At 48.4% G+C, this 19185-nt stretch overlaps 1 protein-coding gene across 1 annotated transcript in view; it reads left to right on the top strand.

The window, feature by feature from the left end:
- SPICE1 (spindle and centriole associated protein 1) overlaps window positions 1-19185 on the top strand; it is a 44596-nt gene that overhangs the window by 23741 nt on the left and 1670 nt on the right. Inside the window, exons 10-17 of the mRNA XM_068270909.1 lie at window positions 2451-2716; window positions 4873-5001; window positions 5089-5230; window positions 7095-7256; window positions 8043-8470; window positions 9652-9802; window positions 12483-12582; window positions 15111-15195. Coding sequence (XP_068127010.1) covers window positions 2451-2716; window positions 4873-5001; window positions 5089-5230; window positions 7095-7256; window positions 8043-8470; window positions 9652-9802; window positions 12483-12582; window positions 15111-15195 — 1463 coding nt within the window. The remainder of the gene's footprint in view (window positions 1-2450; window positions 2717-4872; window positions 5002-5088; window positions 5231-7094; window positions 7257-8042; window positions 8471-9651; window positions 9803-12482; window positions 12583-15110; window positions 15196-19185) is intronic.

The following is a 19185-nucleotide window of genomic DNA, read 5'->3' as shown; positions in this document are numbered from 1 at the left end:
TCAGTGTCTTGCAATGTCACTGTAGCTCTGAATACATTGACTACTATTTGGGTGCTTTTGAAGTGTCATTAGGATTTAAAAAGGGCGTGCAGCTACATGATGATTTAACTAGTTTAGCCTTTTTCTACCCCCAAAAGCCTGCTTGCGTGCTCCCGCGGATGATCGCGTACACTCCCGTGCCGCCGCCTGTTAGCCCGGAGATCAGTTCCCATTCTTTGATCTAAGTCCCCGTTAGAAAGACCAACTGATTCTATGAGAAGCCATGATCTTTCTAAAGGAAAAAAAAAGTTTCACATCCTCCCTTCACTTCCTGTAAGCACTAGCTTACAGGACGAAAAAAAATATGACTGAGGCCATCTTGTGGCCAAATAGTAAAACTACATCTACATACATTTTTTTTTTTTTTTTAAATAAACACAATAAATTACATTTAAAATTAACAGTTTACCTCCCACACTCCAACAAAAAAAAAAACCCAAATCCAATTTTTAATTAAAAAAAAGCATTACAATTAAAAAAAATAAATAAAACATAGTTACCTAAGGGTCTGAACTTTTTTTAATCTGAATGTCAAGAGGGTATATTACTATTCTTTTTTTTTTTTTTTATTATAAGCTTTTAACCTCCTTGGCGGTAACCAATAAGCTTTTAACCTCCTTGGCTAGCTGCGTCAGCACACCGATTGCCGCCGCCCCGCGCTCGATCGCCGCTATCCGTCGCGCCGCGCCCCCCCCAGACCCCGTGCGCTGCCTGGCCAATCAGTGCCAGGCAGCGCTGAGGGGTGGTTCGGGACTCCCAATGACGTCCCGACGTCGGTGACGTCATCCCGCCCCGTCGCCATGGCGACGGGGGTAGCCCTCCAGGAAATCCCGTTGTTTGAACGGGATTTTCTGATCGGAGATCGCCGAAGGCGATCGAAGCGGGGGGATGCCGCTGAGCAGCGGCTATCATGTAGCGAGCCCTAGGCTCGCTACATGATATAAGAAAATAAATTAAAAAAAAACTGCTGCGCTCCCTCCTGGCGGAATTTTATATACCGCCAGGGGGGTTAAATAGTGATGGATGCAAAACTGAAAAAATGCTTATTTATCCCCATATAATATATTTTGCCATACATTGTGATAGGGACATAATTTAAATGGTGTAATAACCGGGACAAATGGGCAAATAAAATATATAGGTTTTAATCATGGTAACGTATTATTTTAAAGCTATAATGGCCGAAAACTGAGAAATAATGAATTTTTTCAATTTTTATTTCTTAATATTCCCGTTTAAAATGCTTTTAGAAAAAAATAATTCTTAGCAAAATGTACCACCCAAAGAAAGCCTAATTGGTGGCAGAAAAAATAAGATATGGATGATTTCAATGTGATAATTAGTGATAAAGTTATTGGCGAATGAATGGGAGGTGAAAATTGCTCGGATGCATAAGGTGAAAAAACACTGAAGGCTGAACTAGAGCCCGAGGGGACATAGAATAAAAAAAATCCTAGGCTAACTGATCCGGGGGCTGGGTGGTTCAGGTAGCCACCATCCCCGCTGCTCCGTTAGCCCGCATCTCCTAAGTTTTTTTGTGACCTCTGGGGTCACGACGCTGGTAGGTGAGCGAGATGCTCGCTGCACCGCCTCAGGTTCTCTTTAAGGACAACTATCGCTAAAAAATTTAAAGTGGACCTGAACTCTTTGCACAGGGCAGAAGGAAAACATAGAGAAACGAGCCCTATATGTATTTTAAAGAGTTTAGCCTGTCCAATTCCCCCTCATCTGTGATTGTAATTTAATATCTGTGATTGCAATTTTTATCTCTTCAGCTGTGTCAGCTCAGGAATCTCCTCTGCCTCAGCAGAGCAGCTAATTTGTAAACGCAGGATGTTAACCTTATGTCGCCTTCCATGAAAGCAGGAAGTAGACACACTGCTGATGTATTGCAGGGTTTGTATCAGCCGTAACAAAGAAATGTTTTTCTTTAAAGGTGGTTATGCTGTTGCTTATATTTTACAGCAGAGCGGAAGTTCAGGTCTGCTTTAAAGCGGACCTGAACTCAGAACTTCCTCTCTGCTCTAAAAGATAAGCAACAGCATAATAACATTTACAGAAAAACATTTCTTTGTTACAGCTCATACCAATCCTGCAATAAATCTGCAGTCTGTCTACTTCCTGCTTTTATGGAAGCAGAAATATTGTTAACATCCTGTGTTTACCAGTTAGCTTCTCTGCTGTGGCAGCCAGCTGACACAGCTGAGAGATCAAATTACACTTGTGATTAGTCACAGATGAGGGGGAATCAGGCAGGCTAAACTCTATAAATACATACAGGGTGCATTTCTGTGTGTTTACCTTCTATCTTGTGCAAAGAGTTCAGGTCCACGTGAACCATCACACGAGGGCTGCCATTATGAGCTCCTCCTCCTGCCCGTCTCTGACACTGTTTTTCCGTCTCACTGAAGGAAGGAAGAAGCGTTCGTCGCACACCCCCAGCAGCCGCAGAACTGAGCCGTCTCTCTCCGCTGCTTCGGCCGGTGAGATCTCCGCCTGCAATCAGTCCAGCCTGGAGGTCCTGAACCAGATGATACAGGAAGTGGAGCAAGAGCTGGAGGACTATGAGCGGCAGACGGGCCGGGAGGTGGGGGCCGCACCAAAGGCTCAGGGGCTGACAGGGTTCACCCTGTCTCTGGTGAGCTCCATACGCCGCCTGGTGTTCTACCTGAAAGAGGTAAGTGTCACTCGGTGGTCCCCAACCTGTGCCATGACATGTGCAGCGGCACAGTGATGTCATGTCTACCCAGTTCCTCTCAGTGCAAAGGGGTGGGCTTACTCTGGCGTCCTCCCATTCCGCTCAATGTAAAGGGGCGGGCTTACTCTGGCCTCTTCCCAGTTCATCTCAGTGAACTTTTTGCCTTGTGATCTCTTTGGTCTCAATCTGGCTCTGATATTAGCCTTAGACTATGGCGGGCGTATAGGTGTGTGGCTGAAGTCAGACTCAGAATCAGATTTATCTCGCCAAATACAGCAAGAGCTGTATTCGGAATTATTTGTGGTACACATGGCATAGACAGAGTATAGGAAGACAAGACGCACAGCACAGACAATTTAGAACTGCAGCAATGGTATATATGACAGATTAGTGTTCCTTCCTGCCAGGCGGTAGCAGTCCCATAATACTAATAATAATGATGATAATAATGATACTAATAGTACTGCTGATGGTGATGGTGGCCCCCGTACGGACCTTGGGCAGTGTGAACGAGGGCGGGCAGCGACGCGAACTGAGAGACCCCGCTAGGGCATGCCAGTAGGCGGCCCTGACGGGGGGAGGTTGGAGTTCAGCAGCCGGACCGCTTGGGGGAAGAAGGTGATCTTGCGTCTGGTGGTTTTGCATGGTATAGACCTGTAGCGGTGGCCCAATGGGAGGAGCTTGAAGTAGTGACTGCCTGGGTGGGAGGGGTCGCGGGAGATCACAGTGGCCCTCTTCATCATCCTAGCGGAGTGGAGGAGGTCAAGTGGTGGGAGAGGAGCCCTCATGATTCTCTGCGTCAGTTATGACTCTCTGCAGTTTGTTTTTCGCTGGCCGTTGCCCCCGCATACCAGACAATGACTGAGGAGCAGAGGATGGATTCTATAGTGGCAGTATAGAAGCTGGCCAGCAGCTTCCTGGGCATGCCGAATCTCTTCAGTTGGCGCAGGAAGAACAACCTCTGCTGCGATTTCTTCTGAATTTTGGAGGTGTTCTGCCCCCACTTCAGGTTGTTGGAGAGAGTCGTGCCGAGGAACCGCACGGATGTCACCCTAGAGACTTCGGTACCCCCAATGAAGACAGGTGGGAGGGGGGGAGGGTTCCTCCTGAAGTCTACGACTAGTTCAACAGTCTTTGCAGCGTTGAGTACTAGTACGCTCAGACTATGACTGACGTACACCCACATGACCAGGGAAGCTTACTGAACATACCCCAACTGGCTCCTGCTCACGCACTTTACATATTACTGGAGAATACAACTTTCTTTCTTGTCGTGATGCCAACCTGAGAATTTTATTCCTCATAAATGGTTTCCTATTTGTTTTATCAAATTGGTTACTTTAACATTTATCTTGTAAATCACAAAAAAATCTGTGCTAAAATGCAACTTTTTCAAATCGCTTGTTAATCGCTAGATACAAATTACCGCTGTTGAGCGTGTGTATGGGGATTAACCCTGTGCTGGTCAAACTATGCCAGCGGGCTGTATCCACTTACCTAATTGCTGCTTCCTCTGTCGGGTCTCCATGGCCACATGGCGTCATGTGACAAGCCATCAGGACTTGCCAGCGTATTATTAAACACTTGCACGTGCTGATGGCGTTTGACGTGGCGCCCTGTGGCTATGGAGACCTGACAGGGGAAGCTGCAATTAGGTGAATATTAACCCTATGTTTCCTTCCGCTCACTAATCTACAGGGAGCGAGGAGGGAAGGTATGAATGTAGGCATGCGGGCCGTACAAAGTTTGCCCAGCCCTGCTCTAACCTCTTCGCAGAGCAGTGCACAGCAGAAGCCACTTACCAGGACTCGGGAGGGCCTTCACTCCCTGCAGCTGCTCTGCTGCTTTACTGCATTCTCTGCACTGCTCCCGATGCGTGCATGTCACCTGATGCAGGTCAGGTCACACATCAGGAGCTGTACGAGGATGTAACGCAGCAGAGCAGCTGTAGAAATGAAGGGAACTGGTGCCCCGAGCTCTTATTAGTGGCTTCCGCTGTGCACTGCTCGACGAAATGAGAATGCAATGTTGTACAGGAATTGATTTTGCGATATTTACTCTTTGCACACATTTCATTAGATGCTCTGCCTTAATTGGCACGTTTATAAATGAGAAGTGTGTGATCTCTTTTGCAGGGAGACCGGCAGCTGCGCCAGGAAGCTCTGGAACGCCAGCGCCTGCAGGAGGAGCTCCATGAGCAGCGGCTGCTGATTGACGCACTGACTGCGGAGATCCTCTCCATGAAGAGCTGCTCGCTGTCTCCGGTAATGACGTCCTCCTTCCTCCGTAATGACTCGTTTTATGTCCTTACACACTGGCCTGATCTCTAATCCTTGTTGTTAATGTCTCAGCTCAGCCAGCAGTCCGAAAATGATCAGACTTTATCACCCCCCGTGGAAACATCGGAAAGTCTTCCAGCATCCATGCCGGAGCAGAGAAACCACTCCACAAGTCTGCTGCCCACCCAGGTGCGGAGTGCCATGGCTGAGCCTGGTGAGTCCCTAACCTTCTGCTCTGTAGGGTGCAGCTGATTACCCATTGGCAGCTTCAACAGCATTATCTCGTGTGAGATAAGTGCACTGATTTTGGCCTCAATCGGCAGAACTCATCATGCTGTAAATTCTTGGAATGCTTTGATCTCTCTGCTAGCAGAAAATATAGAACCTGAAAGCAGAAGTCCTCTGTTATTGTCTCACACTGCCCCCTAGTGACAAGTGGCCATAAATACACATGACAGCAGCACTAATTAGAAGCAGGGAAATGTAACAAATGAGAAATTAAAAAAGTGCTAAAATAAATTGGCATGGAGCACAATAAATTGGCTGCTAAAGGGTTAAAGCAAACCTGAACTAAACTCAATCCCATCTCTGCTGCGGTCTGCATAACATATTATTAAAGTGGACCCAAACCAAACATTTTTTTAATTCAAGATATTTAGTTGCACCACTCTGACACATACAAAGATAAATAAACACCCCTTCAAGCCTATGAGCATTTCAGTGCATGCTTTTCACACTTCTCTTTCCATAACTAGGGTTATACAGGTTGCAGCCATTACTTCTGAGCTTAGTAGGAGGTTTTAGATCATGGGTGTGTTCGTCATCAGCTACCCTCCCTCACAGGGGCGTCGTCTATGTGAAATCTCACACAAGCTGAGGTCACCTCCCCTGTGACATCATCAGTAGCAGACTGTGTTTTTTGTTTTTTATCTCCACCACCAGTCTGCCGGATTCTGCCCCGGCAATATGAAAGGAAGGGAGGGGTTCCTCCAATAAATGTAAAATATTTTTGTCATCATGCAGCTTAAAAAAGGCTGCTATTTATTATTATAATTTAGAAAATAGATTTTATTTCTGAAATCTTGTATGTTTAGTTTGGTTCCACTTTAATGTTTCGCCTTGCAGGCCTGACCTGCAGAAACTGCTGTCTGTTTTGTGGTGCGGAGATCCAGCATTCTGCAGTAATGGCTCCAGTTTTTTGCTGCAGTTTTTCTTACACTGTGTTGATGAATCTGTCCTCGTCCCCGACTTGCAAGATCAGCATAGCTGTGACTAGTGATGGGCAATGAATTTCACCATCTATTAATACTGGGCTTCTCTCCCAGCATGCATCTGTGTTGGCAACTCATGTGACCACTTTCCCAAGAGAATAAAAGGGAGGTTTTCTTAGATATGAAGCATTTTTTTCAGTGCTTTTTTTCTGCTGCGTTGACTGCAGTTCATATGTGCTGCAGTGTGGGACACAAAGAGTTATTCTCTTAGCAGTGGGAGAAGTCAGGTGATCTGTAATAACAGGGAGAGAATCTGTGCTACCTCCTGTCAGCTCCTCTCTGGTTACTTCATGGGCAGTGGTGTAGCTAAGGAGCTTTGGGCCCCGGTGCAAGTTTTACATTCCCCCCCCAAGCACTCTATACATAACAATTGATACGGTGCACCAAATCCTGCCAATGGCAACTACAGTGTCAGAGGTGCAAGAGGGGGATGGGGAACAGCTTTGTTGTTGATTACTACTATTCAAAGCACCCATAGAAGTGATTATTACGATCACCAATAAAGAGCTTATACTGCAGTCGAGGGAGGGCCCCGGTGTGGTCTCAATCTCTGTACCCCCTTTTGCTATGCCACTGTTCATGGGTGAATGATGAGATAAGGGGAGGAGTCTGGACTGTTTCCTCTCCTGTAAATTACACATTCGTCTCATCAGGCACAGAAGCTATGGTGTGCAGCCAGCCAACTTCATTCAGTATATTTATTGCAAAAAGTACAAAACCTCGTCGCTTGATAATTCATCATATGCATTAACAATGAAACGTTGAATGACTTGCTGTATATTGATTCCTCTAACCTATTTTTCCTAGGATTCCATAAGATAGAAGAAAAACCAGTCTCACGTGCTCCCCCTTGTGACAGATCTTCAGAACACACCCTAAATGATGTGCATCCCCTGCTTGGATTTCACCCAGCCGTCCTGCTGTCTCCACCCCGACAGAGGTCCCGGGAGGAGTTCCAGGAGGAGATAGGTGTGTGTATAAAGCAAAACTTAGTAAGGGGGCTTTTAGGACCATTGTAGTCCCTTACACACTCCAATGAGTTCTGGGTCACCATGAGCTTGCTGGTTAGTCTGTATAAAGCAAAGGAGCAGGTCTAGGCAGCAGAATGGCTTAGCCGTCTTTATGCTCAATGCTGCAGTCCTGCAGTTAGCCAAAGCATATAAAAAAACCTTAAAGTGTACTTGAGACACCGAAAATAAAAATATACATACTTGGTGCTCCTTCCAGCCCCCTTCAGGCTAATTGGTCCCGCGCTGCCCTCCTCCGCCTCCTAAATCTCCCCCTAGGTGGCCCGGTGAGTCCTCCAGTCAGCGCAGTCCGGCCGCGCGCGCTCCCCTGTTGTGCTCTTGTGGCTTGGAGCATTCCTCACCTGCACATTATGCCCCGGTTCGCAGACTTACCGGCTTCTAATGCAAGATTTAGGAGGCAGAGGAGGGCGGTGAGGAACCAATCAGCCTGAAGGGGGCTGGAGGAAGCCTCAGCTATATATCTGGTCTCCCAGAATGCTATAGGAGAAGGATTCCACATAGCTAAGCAGCCTAGGCTGTGACATCACTGGGAAGGCGGAGCTACACACCAATATACAGCAATATATAGATATGTGTTTCTGATACTTAAACCAGGATATCTAATTTAAAAGTGGAATAAATTACTGCATTCTACTGTATGTCTCTGCAGGGCCTCTTTAAATGTTATTTTTGGATCCCTTAGTGGAGATGGGTTTAAATGAAACCGGTTTTTGTTTTTTTATTTTAGCTGTGCAGAGGATGAGGCTGGGCTCATCATGTAACAGTTCCTCTCCCTGTGCTGAGGATACAGACACTCCTGATCGCTGTCACAGCTCTGCTGATACCAGTTCCACAGATCAGAGGATGAGGATACCTCTGGATCAGAGTGACACTCGCTATTCAGCTTCTGTCAGTTCTCATCAGTCCTATCACGCTTCTCCCAGAGGATCCATGGACAGTAAGTCCTCTATGGTCCGGGAATGTGGGACAGGAGACAGTGAAGCCATCGCTGTGGCGGGTAATGATGACCTCACAGCCCGCCTGGCTGAACTGGCACTTCAGAATAACGCTCTGAAAGACCAACTGAAGCAGTTCAGCTGCAAGACGATGCTGAATCCATGTCCAGCGAGGTCAGGGGACAGTGAGACCACCCATCAACCCTGTCCTGAGGTCAAGGTAAGGCTGACACCTAGTGGCTGGAGGAAAATATTATTCAGCCATTCAAAAAGAAAAGTTTCACTAAAAAAGAAAATAACAGATGAGCGCCAATGTGAGGGTGTAATGTAAGTTTGCCTTCAGGAGGTATTAACGATAATTCAGCTTTAAAGAGGACCTGTAATCAAGGATTGAACTTCATCCCAACCAGTAGCTGATACCCCCTTTCCCCACCAGAAATATTTACTTTTTCTCTAATAGATCATCAGGGGGTAAGTATGGCTGATATTGTGGTGAAACCCCTCCCACAGTGTGATGTCAGGACCAGGGTGATGGCATCACACTGTGGGAGCATTATTGAATTGTGGGAAATACCAGCTGCTTCCAACTGCCAAAAAAGCAAGCAGCATCTCCTTCCAGTGACATCACCTGCCAGCAGTAAAAATGTCACCATGTATTAAATGTCAGAATGTAAATCTGGTAGAGGAAAGCTTTTACAATGGCCAAACACTGACTAAATAATTTATACATAATTATTATAAAGATGAAGCACTTTTTTTTTTTTTTATTACATTATTTTCACTGCAGTTCCTCTTTAAAGGGGAACTGAAGTAAGAGGTATATGGAGGCTGTCATGTTTATTTCCTTTTAGACAATACCAGTTGCCTGGCAGCCCTGCTGATCCTCTGCCTCTAATACTATTAGCCATAGCCCCTAAACAAGCATGCAGCAGATCAGGTGTTTCAGTGGTTCAGACTTATAAGTCTGATCTGACAAGACTAGCTGCATGCTTGTTTCTGGTTTTAATCAGATACTACTGCAGAGAAATAGACCAGCAGGGCTGCCAGGCAACTGGTATTGATTAAAAGGAAATAAACATGACAGCCTCCATATACCTCTCTCTTCAGTTCCCCTTTAAGTGAGCAACTGTGGTTTCCCATGATGCATCAATACTGAATATGCAATTGTTCTCTTTATGCCCCTGAAGCCAGGCTGGCATCCAGAACCGCTGGTGTATAGTGAGCCTGTAGCTTATACATCTTACAGAGCCACACCAACCCCACATGCAGACAGCCTGTTCCAGACTTGCCACATGTGCAATTCAATGACTTTTGTCAATCAATCAAAATGTTCTGCCCACTTCTGCACTATTCTTGGTACATCCCCTAATGATAATAATGTGCTGTGTTTCTTCCTTACAGACTCCTATGAGCCTGGAGCAGAGGATCGCAGAGCTGAACCGACAGAGTGCAGAGGCCCGAGACAAACTCCTGAGCCTCATCGAGCAGCAGAAACAGAGCGGCGGCGTCTCACCGGCCATCTCTCCCATCACCCCTCAGAGCCAGGACTCAGGTGAGGCTCCGCCCCTTCCCGTGCCATCTCTCCCATCAGAGCCAGGACTCAGGTGAGGCTCCGCCCCTTCCTCCCCACCATCTCTCCCATCAGAGCTAGGACACAGCTGAGGCTCCACCATCTCTCCCATCAGAGCCAGGACTGGGGTGAGGCTCCGCCCTTCCCCGCCATTTTTTCCATCACCCCTCAGAGCCAGGACTCAGGTGAGGCTCTGCCCCTTCCTCCTCACCATCTCTCCCATCAACCCTCAGAGCCACGACACAGGTGAAGCTCCGCCCCTTGCCACCATCTCTCTCATCACCCATCAGAGCCAGGACTCAGGTTATGCTCCGCCCCTTCCTCCCACCATCTCTCCCAACACCCCTCAGAGCCAGGACTCAGGTGAGGCTCCGCCCCTTCCTCCCCACCATCTCTCCCATCACCCCTCAGAGCCAGGACTCAGGTGAGGCTCCGCCCCTTCCTCACCACCATCTCTCTCATCAGAGCTAGGACACAGCTGAGGCTCTGCCCTGTCCTCTCCACTATCTCTCCCATCAGAGCCAGGACTGGGGTGAGGCTCCACCCTTCCCCACCATCTCTCCCATCATCCCTCAGATCCAAGACTCAGGTGAGGCTCTGCCCCTTCCTTCCCACCATCTCTCCCATCACCCCTCAGAGCCAGGACTCAGGTTAGGCTCCACCCCTTCCCCCTGCCATCTCTCCCATCAGAGCCAGGACTCAGGTGAGGCCCCGCCCCTTCCTCCCCACCATCTCTCCTATCACCCCTCAGAGCCAGGACTCAGGTGAGGCTCCACCCCTTCCCCCTGCCATCTCTCCCATCAGAGCCAGGACTCGGGTGAGGCTCCGCCCTTCCTCCCCACCATCTCTCCTATCACCCCTCAGAGCCAGGACTCAGGTGAGGCTCCGCCCCTTCCTCCCCACCATCTCTCCCATCACCTCTCAGAGCCAGGACTCAGGTGAAGGTCTGCCCCTTCACGCCATCTCTGCCATTACCCCTCAGAGCCAGGACAGGTTTGATATATCTCTATGGCGAAAAATTGTAACATTTAAAATATGTGAAAACACATATATATACGAAGTACATTTTTTCCAGAGTAAAATGAGCCATACATTACTCTTCTCCTATGTTACTGTCACTTACAGTAGGTAGTAGAAATCTGACAGAAGCGACAGGTTTTGGACTAGTCCATCTCTTCATCGGGGATTCTCAGGGTTGTATTTATTTTCAAAAGCACTTGGTGAATGGCAGTTCCTCCGTCCAGCTGCCAAAAAACTGTGTAGCGAGCAGGGAAGCTGGCCAGCATCATTGTTTAAATCCTTTTCAGTGAATATCTTTATAAAGAATAAAAGCATTGCTGATAATCCCTTATGAAGAGATGGACTAGTCCAAAACCTGTCACTTCTGTCAGATTTCTACTACCTACTGTAAGTGACAGCAACATAGGAGAAAAGTAATGTATGGCTCATTTTACTCTGGAAAAAAACGTATTTCTAATTTGTCTATGTTGGCACATTTTTTTAAATTTTACAATTTTTCGCTATAGTGCCTCTTTAATAGGTTTAATTATAAAAAGCATAGTGTAACATGCAGTATATTTATTGGAATGTTTTAGCGAGGATTGAAGTCTACAATGAAGCAGAATTACACAGAATTACACACCTGTCTCCCAACACCTTTTTCCCATTTTGTTATTTTACCTGCTCTTGACCCCCCGAGTAATGTCGTCATCTGTGTAAAAATCACAATCCCCCCTCCTCCCCCTAGATCACAGTACAGCTATTACTGGAAGCAGCCATATTGCATGTTGGTTGTATTGTCTCAACAGAATTGTAAATGTGAATAAAAAAAGACCAAAATACAATCTGCTGCTCAGAATCAGTGCAGCTGCCATTTAGTTTAGCTCTTCTGGCTGATGAGCAAAAAGTCTGATCTCCTGCTCTCCTCTGAAGGTGCGGAGACACCTGTAACTAATATTGGATTGGGACTCTATTCCCTCGGTCGACATCGCTGGGCCGAGCTGTACAGAAGTGAAGTCAGCTATATGGCTGACAACGCATTCTGTTGCTTTGCGGGGGGTGAGACACCAGAGCATCGCTTGCGTGACATCACGCAGGGAGTGGCTTGCACAATGTAATCATCCGTCGCTTGGCCAAGTTGATTCGCCCGGCGGATCGCTTGCGGGCCGGGGACTACCGTACAGATGCCTGATAATCAGCGGTCATTATAAGCTTTAATCCGGCGTGTCTATGTGGCTTAAAGAACAGGACATCCTGACGAAGCACCCCATGTGTGGGTGCGAAACTGCTGTCGCCCTGTACATGCTGTATTCCTCTCTCTCCACTGTGGATCGTGTCACACTATGTCATTTTAATGGATTTGGAATAAAAACTGTTTTTTTTAATGGATGTGCGCTACCACTTTGTCTTCAGTCGTATCTTAAAGAACCAGTATCTCACAGCAGGGAAAGTTGAGGGCATGATAGAGCTCCAGGAGAAAGCGAAAGTACATTTTTTTAATTTTATTTTATTCCAAGCACTTTTTTTTCCCCCCTAGAAGTTGTACTGGTGTGGCAGAATTGGAGCAGAGGGAACATTTTTAACTGTGAATCCTACTTTGATATAAAATGTTTTTGAATCGGTAAAGGATGTGTATCTATAACTGATGTTTCTGTGTCTGCAGGAAGCAGGGGCCGCATTGACGCCGTGATCCCCATGCCTCGGCTTATAGATTCCTCCATAGAGGAGACCCCCTCTCCAGACAGCAGGAGTAGCGGCCGCAGGTAGAGTACCCCATGCTTATCATTCTTTGAGTTTATAGGGAGATACCAGCTGATCACATTGGTTTCTTGGTCACACCTGGAACAAGCATGCAGCCAGTGGAGTTACACCTGGAACAAGCATGCAGCCAGCAGAGTCACAGCTGGAACAAGCATGCAGCCAGCAGAGTCACACCTGGAACAAGCATGCAGCCAGCAGAGTCACACCTGGAACAAGCATGCAGCCAGTGGAGTTACACCTGGAACAAGCATGCAGCCAGTGGAGTCACACCTGGAACAAGCATGCAGCCAGTGGAGTCACACCTGGAACAAGCATGCAGCCAGTGGAGTCACACCTGGAACAAGCATGCAGCCAGTGGAGTTACACCTGGAACAAGCATGCAGCCAGTGGAGTCACACCTGGAACAAGCATGCAGCCAGTGGAGTCACACCTGGAACAAGCATGCAGCCAGTAGAGTCACACCTGGAACAAGCATGCAGCCAGCAAAGTCACACCTGGAACAAGCATGCAGCCAGCGGAGTCACACCTGGAACAAGCATGCAGCCAGTAGAGTCACACCTGGAACAAGCATGCAGCCAGCAAAGTCACACCTGGAACAAGCATGCAGCCAGCAAAGTCACACCTGGAACAAGCATGGAGCAATTAGAGTCCCTTCTTGCACAATGTTGGTTTGCAGTAAACGATCCTGATAATGCCAGGTGATGACACCGCTAATGACACTAGGAGGTGAAACTGGTTTAGTTATAGCGGACCTGAACTTAGAACTTCCTTTTCTCTAAAAGATAAGCAACAGCATAATGACCTTTACGGAAAAACATTTCTTTGCGGATTTATTGTAGGATTTGTATCAGCTGTAACAGTGTTTTCTACCTCCTGCTTTCATGGAAGCAGACATATTGTTAACCTCCTGTGCTTTCAAATTAGCTTACATGCCATGGCAGTCAGCTGACACAGGGTAGAGATCAAATTAGACTTGTGTTTAGTCTCAGATGAGAGGGAATTAGACAGGCTACACTCTCTAAATACATACAGGGTGCATTTTTCTAAGTTTTCCTCCTGTCCTGTGCAAGAGTTCAGGTCCACTTTAAGAGCGGGCATTTATGTGTGAATCAACACTGTGCCACCACCATGTGTGGTTTGCACTATAATCTGCCTGTTCTGAATTGGTTAAGGACACTGAATGTAAGTACCAGCGTTCTTGTAAATTTGTTGACTGTTTTTTTTATCTTGATAAAATGTGAACCAGATAGTGCCGCTGATCTGTCATCGTTTATTTTGCATCTCTTCGGAGTGTACAACAGGCAGTGAAAAGGGCGTGGGCATTTAACCAAATGCGGAGCGACGTAGTTTGAATCTACGTCCAGCCGGTGGTGCTGCCGCTCTGACTGGACATAGATACAATGGTCTCGTAAACAAAGCATGCAATCGTGCGCACCAGAGAAGGGAGATTAATGGCTGGTACTCACGAGCTACATTTGCAGCTGTCGCTAGCACACGGGAGCATGTGCGCGACAGCTCGGCGACAGCTCGGCGCCAAGTCCCTCTGCATCCACACAGCAGCAGAGGGATTAGCGATGCGGCGGAAGCTGTCGCCGCCAGGGTACCTCCCCCCCCCCCCCCCCCCCCCCTCCCCTGCCGGAAGCTCTGTGTGCTGTGTGTGGGTTGCTTACGCTAGTCCGCATACACACGCGGACTAGAGACACTTGCGGCGAAGTTGCGGCAGCAACTGTCACCAGGCGATTGACCACGCCATTCGCCCGGCGACAGCAGCGACAAGCGACAGTTCAGGGCGCGCGCGCCATACTCACGGGCGACCTGTCGCCGCAACACGTGCGCGCCACGTGGTTGCGGCGACAATTGTAGCCCGTGAGTATGGGCCATTAGTCTCATGACAGCTGACCTCTCTCCTCAGTGATCAGGAACCATCGCGATTGGCTCCTGATCACATGATCACTACGATTGCCGGTGATCGTAGTGATCACTACAGAACAGCTGCAGTAGGCGGGGAAGAAGAGGATCTACTCACCTTCCTGATGGTCCCCCGGCGATCCCCTCCGCTCTGGCCGGCATCTCTGCTCGCTCTGACTCTGTCTGGTCCTGGCTTGATGACCTCATCAAGCCACGACCCAGAACTGAGAGTCAGTGCGTGCAGGGAAGCCGGCCAGAGCGGAGGGGGCTAGAGCCGGGACCCAGGGAGGTGAGTAAAGGATTCTGGCTGTATTGGGGACACATGGCCACACAGTGGACACAAATGCCTAGCTATCTAAACTGGGGATCCGGCTGCCTGACTTCCCCCCCCCCCCCCCAACATGCCCTAGTCCTTAAGGGGGGGTTAGGCTGCCGGTCCCCAAAAAGGTTAAACGATCAGATCCGTGGTTTGATCAAGAGCCTACCAGCACTACGGAGTGTTTTTTTTTTCTTGAAATTCTCGAGTTGTTCATAATCGGCACAGTATTTTCATGTGTGATATCAGTGATCTAATCCACTGTTCTGCAGAGCTGACACTCCGTTATATTTCCGTTCTGTTTAGGTCCAGCGCTTCTTGCAGATCCAGGTCGTCGGTGAGCAGCTCCTATAAGGGAAGCAGAGCCTCGGGGGATGTGTCATGGATGAAGGTATGACATGTCTTCCTGTGATTGGCTGAGACCTTATTTTACCCGGAACTAGAGAGATCCGTGAGCAACACAATGGCCTCAATTCACTGAGGGCAGTTCCGTAAAATAATTTAGGTTGGTAAAATACCGCATTCTGTATTTTACACCTTTTTTTTCAAATTCACTAAGATTTTCTACATGAGTTAGAAGTTCAGTAATTTCCCGAACAAACATGTTCAATTCACTAAATCCTGCTCGGTAAGTGTCACTTACCAGCGGTGGGGATCAGGTCAGGCAGGAAGCTGTGTGTATGACTCGGGGTTTTCTGTCCAATACATACCTGGCATGCCTTTAGATGTGCTGCAGCCAAAAGGGGGTGCTGTTCTGTATAATAGTATACAGATAATCGCATCTAAAGGGATGCAGAAAAGCCTTTTAAAAAGTCTCTGCCAGACTGAAGTCCCGCCCACCAGGGTATCGGACCAAATCGGGTGAGAAGCAGAGCTGCGTGGCTCCCCCTACTGGCTGTCTGCTAGATCACTCAATATGGTACTGCATGAAGAGTATGAGTTATCGGCTGGTCAGAGCTGGAGAAAAATACTGAAGAGTTTTGCTTGATTTACCGATTGCATTAATCTTTGTGAATTGCAATTTCTTGACATCGCTTGAGGGTTTTTACCCCACAAGTCGGTAATTTACCTCACAAGACAGTTAATTTGCTTTTCAGTGTGGTTATTGGTGTAGTTCAGTGCTGTCCAACTGGCGGCCCGCGGGCCGCATCCGGCCCGCCAGGCCACCTGCTGCGGCCCGCTCGTGTCCCTGGGATGCAGGCATGGCTTGCGCTATCGGCGCCATGCCTGCTCCCTCGTATTGTGGCCTCCTGTGTCCCCGCTGGCCTCTCCTATGTCCCCCCGCTGCCGCTGCCTCACAGATCAGACCTCACAGATCGCGGCGACTGAGGTAAACAGAGGGCGCATGGTACCCGCACGGAGTACGTCACATGCGGAAGTGAATCATTAGTCACTTCCGCATGTGACGTTCTGCCGCGCGGGTGTCATGCACGCGCTCTGCTTGCTTCAGTCGCCGCGATCTGTGAGGTCTGATCTGTGAGGCAGCAGCGGCATCGTCAGCGGGGACACCGGAGAGGCCAGCGGGGACACCGAGGTAACGGGCTCGTTACTGGTGGGGGCACCTGTCACTAGCTGGGGGGGCTCCTGACACTATCTAACTGGGGGGGGCACCTGTCACTATCTAACTGGGGGGGCTCCTGTCACTATCTAACTGGGGGGGCACCTGTCACTATCTAACTGGGGGGGCACCTGTCACTATCTAGATGGGGGGGGCACCTGTCACTATCTAAGTGGGGGGCACCTGTCACTATCTAAGTGGGGGGCACCTGTCACTATCTAAGTGGGGGGCACCTGTCACTATCTAAGTGGGGGGCACCTGTCACTATCTAGCTGGGGGGGCACCTGTCACTATCTAACTGGGGGGGGCACCTGTCACTATCTAAGTGGGGGGCACCTGTCACTATCTAAGTGGGGGGCACCTGTCACTATCTAAGTGGGGGGCACCTGTCACTATCTAAGTGGGGGGCACCTGTCACTATCTAAGTGGGGGGCACCTGTCACTATCTAAGTGGGGGGCACCTGTCACTATCTAAGTGGGGGGCACCTGTCACTATCTAAGTGGGGGGCACCTGTCACTATCTAAGTGGGGGGCATCTGTCACTATCTAGCCTGGGGGGTGCTCCTGTCACTATCTAGCCTGGGGGGTGCTCCTGTCACTATCTAGCCTGGGGGGGGTGCTCCTGTCACTATCTAGCTGGGGGGACACCTGTCACCTGGCATTTCAGCCCACACATCATCCCCAATCCGGCCCAAAACACAATTGCCAGGCACAGCAGCCAGTAGAGGAGAATTTAGAAGCCAGGTGAGAGGTGTCTACCATATTAAAGGGGCATTCTGCTTATTTATGTGAAATGCTGTCTATTTATGTGCCTCATGACTGCTGAATTTGTCGTGTTGGGGGCCTCATGATTGCTGAATTTGTCTTGTTGGGGGCCTCATGATTTGTTGGGGGCATCACGATTGCTGAATTTGTCTTGTTGGGGGCCTCTAGATTGCTGAATGTGTCTTGTTGGGGGCCTCATGATTGCTAAATTTGTCTTGTTGGGGGCATCATGATTGCTGAATTTGTCTTGTTGGGGGCCTCATGATTTGTTGGGGGCCTCATGATTGCTGAATTTGTCTTGTTGGGGGGTCACATGATTGCGAACTGTGAGACTATGGAAAAGCTGAATCGTCATCATGAGACAATAGCATTAAACCTACTTTTTTAGCTTTTTAAAACGGAAAATAAAACTGGGAGGTTCTAAAAAAACAACCACATTTTTCAGGAGTAGGATGGATGAAATTGTTTATCTTCACAGTTTATTTTCAACTTGGCTTTTCCATAATGTTCATGTATGAGTTAAAACGTTTGTATGTAGTTTAAATTGCTGTTGCCACTTTGCGATAAGTGACTTTTGGGTTGCAGTTTGGACACTCGGCCTCCAAAAGGTTCACCACCACTGTCCTAATCTAATGTCCCACATTGCTAAGTTCATGTAAATTTGTCTCCACCCGTGGCCACACCTGCATTCTGGTCCATGGCCACACCCATTTTTCGGCGGACCCCTCATGTTTTCTGGCGCGCGTAACTTCACCATTATTTTAAATTGCATTTTGTGAAAAGTGCTGCCAATCTAATTATCCTTTAATTGCATTTTTTCCGGGGGGGGGGGCGGGGTGGCTCTAGCAAGAACCTTCGGCGCTCCACCATGGGGGTCTGAAAAAAAAAAGGCCCTCCATGCCCATGAAGTTGGACAGCACTGGTGTAGTTAAAGTGTACCAGAGATCAATATATCCCACGCCATCCTCCCGCGGTCAGCTGTTCAGCCGCGATCGGCCCGGGTAACAGCTCAGTTGGGTCCAGTCTGGGTCTTCTGCGCATAAGCGGACATCCCGCACACTCGCAATAGATCCGTACTGACGCGGCTGAGCCTGTTACCGGGGATGAATGTGGCTGAATGGCAGTCAGCGGGAGGACGGCATGGGGCTGGCGGAAGCCCCGGGTAAGTGTGGATTCTTTATATTATTTTGATCTCTGGTTTACTTTAATTGGCATTCGGCAAGATGATCGGTAATATCAGCTCTGCATTACCAAATGTGGCAATGCTTGGTGAATTGAGGCCAAAGTGATGCTTCTCCTCTGTGAGCAGCGGGTGGCCCTCAGAACAGAACTCGGGGCAGAATGCTCTTTTCTGCTTTGTTTTTGATAAGACCAAGGGCTCAGTTCACAACCTATTTTGGTAAAAATGTAATGTGAGGTAAATGACCTTATGCGGTAAAAATATGTTTTTGAGTATTCATTCAGCAACTGCTGTTCAGGAAATGCATAGGTCCCAGCACCATCCTCTCATTTCAGTGCTCCCAGGGGTCCCGGTTCTAGTCAGCCGAAATCTTCGGAAGTTGAATACGGGTGGGGAGGAAATGGCAGTTATCCTCCCAAGGAACGCTCCTGACCACGCCCCTTGCAATGCCATATATTGCCTAGCTTTACTTCCGGGTCAGCACCATCATAACAAAAATATAAGGGGGCACGGCGGCGGAACGGGAGAGCCGACAGGGCGGAAAGACAGCGAAGGGAGCCAGGAGTAGGTGAGTTATGCAGTGGCTTTTTTTTTCACAGGTTACGCAATATTCGTTTCAGGAATACTCTAAAGCAGGGGTCTCAAACTCAATTTACCTGGGGGCCGCAGGAGGCAAAGTCAGGTTGAGGCTGGGCCCCGCATAAGGGATTGCACAATCAGCAGCGGATTGATTTTTATTTCAAAATCAAATTCACACTGAAGCGAACTATTTTGCCTATTAAACCTTATAGTTCGCTTCAGTGCTCCCATTACAAGTAATCCGCCGTGTCCCCGCCGCAAAACGAGGGCTGCAGAGCCCCCAAAACGCCGCCTCTGCC

This window comes from Hyperolius riggenbachi, chromosome 2 (assembly GCF_040937935.1).
Source record: "Hyperolius riggenbachi isolate aHypRig1 chromosome 2, aHypRig1.pri, whole genome shotgun sequence".
Classification (NCBI taxonomy): Eukaryota; Metazoa; Chordata; class Amphibia; order Anura; family Hyperoliidae; genus Hyperolius; species Hyperolius riggenbachi.
This window is presented reverse-complemented; position numbering and strand designations above follow the sequence as displayed.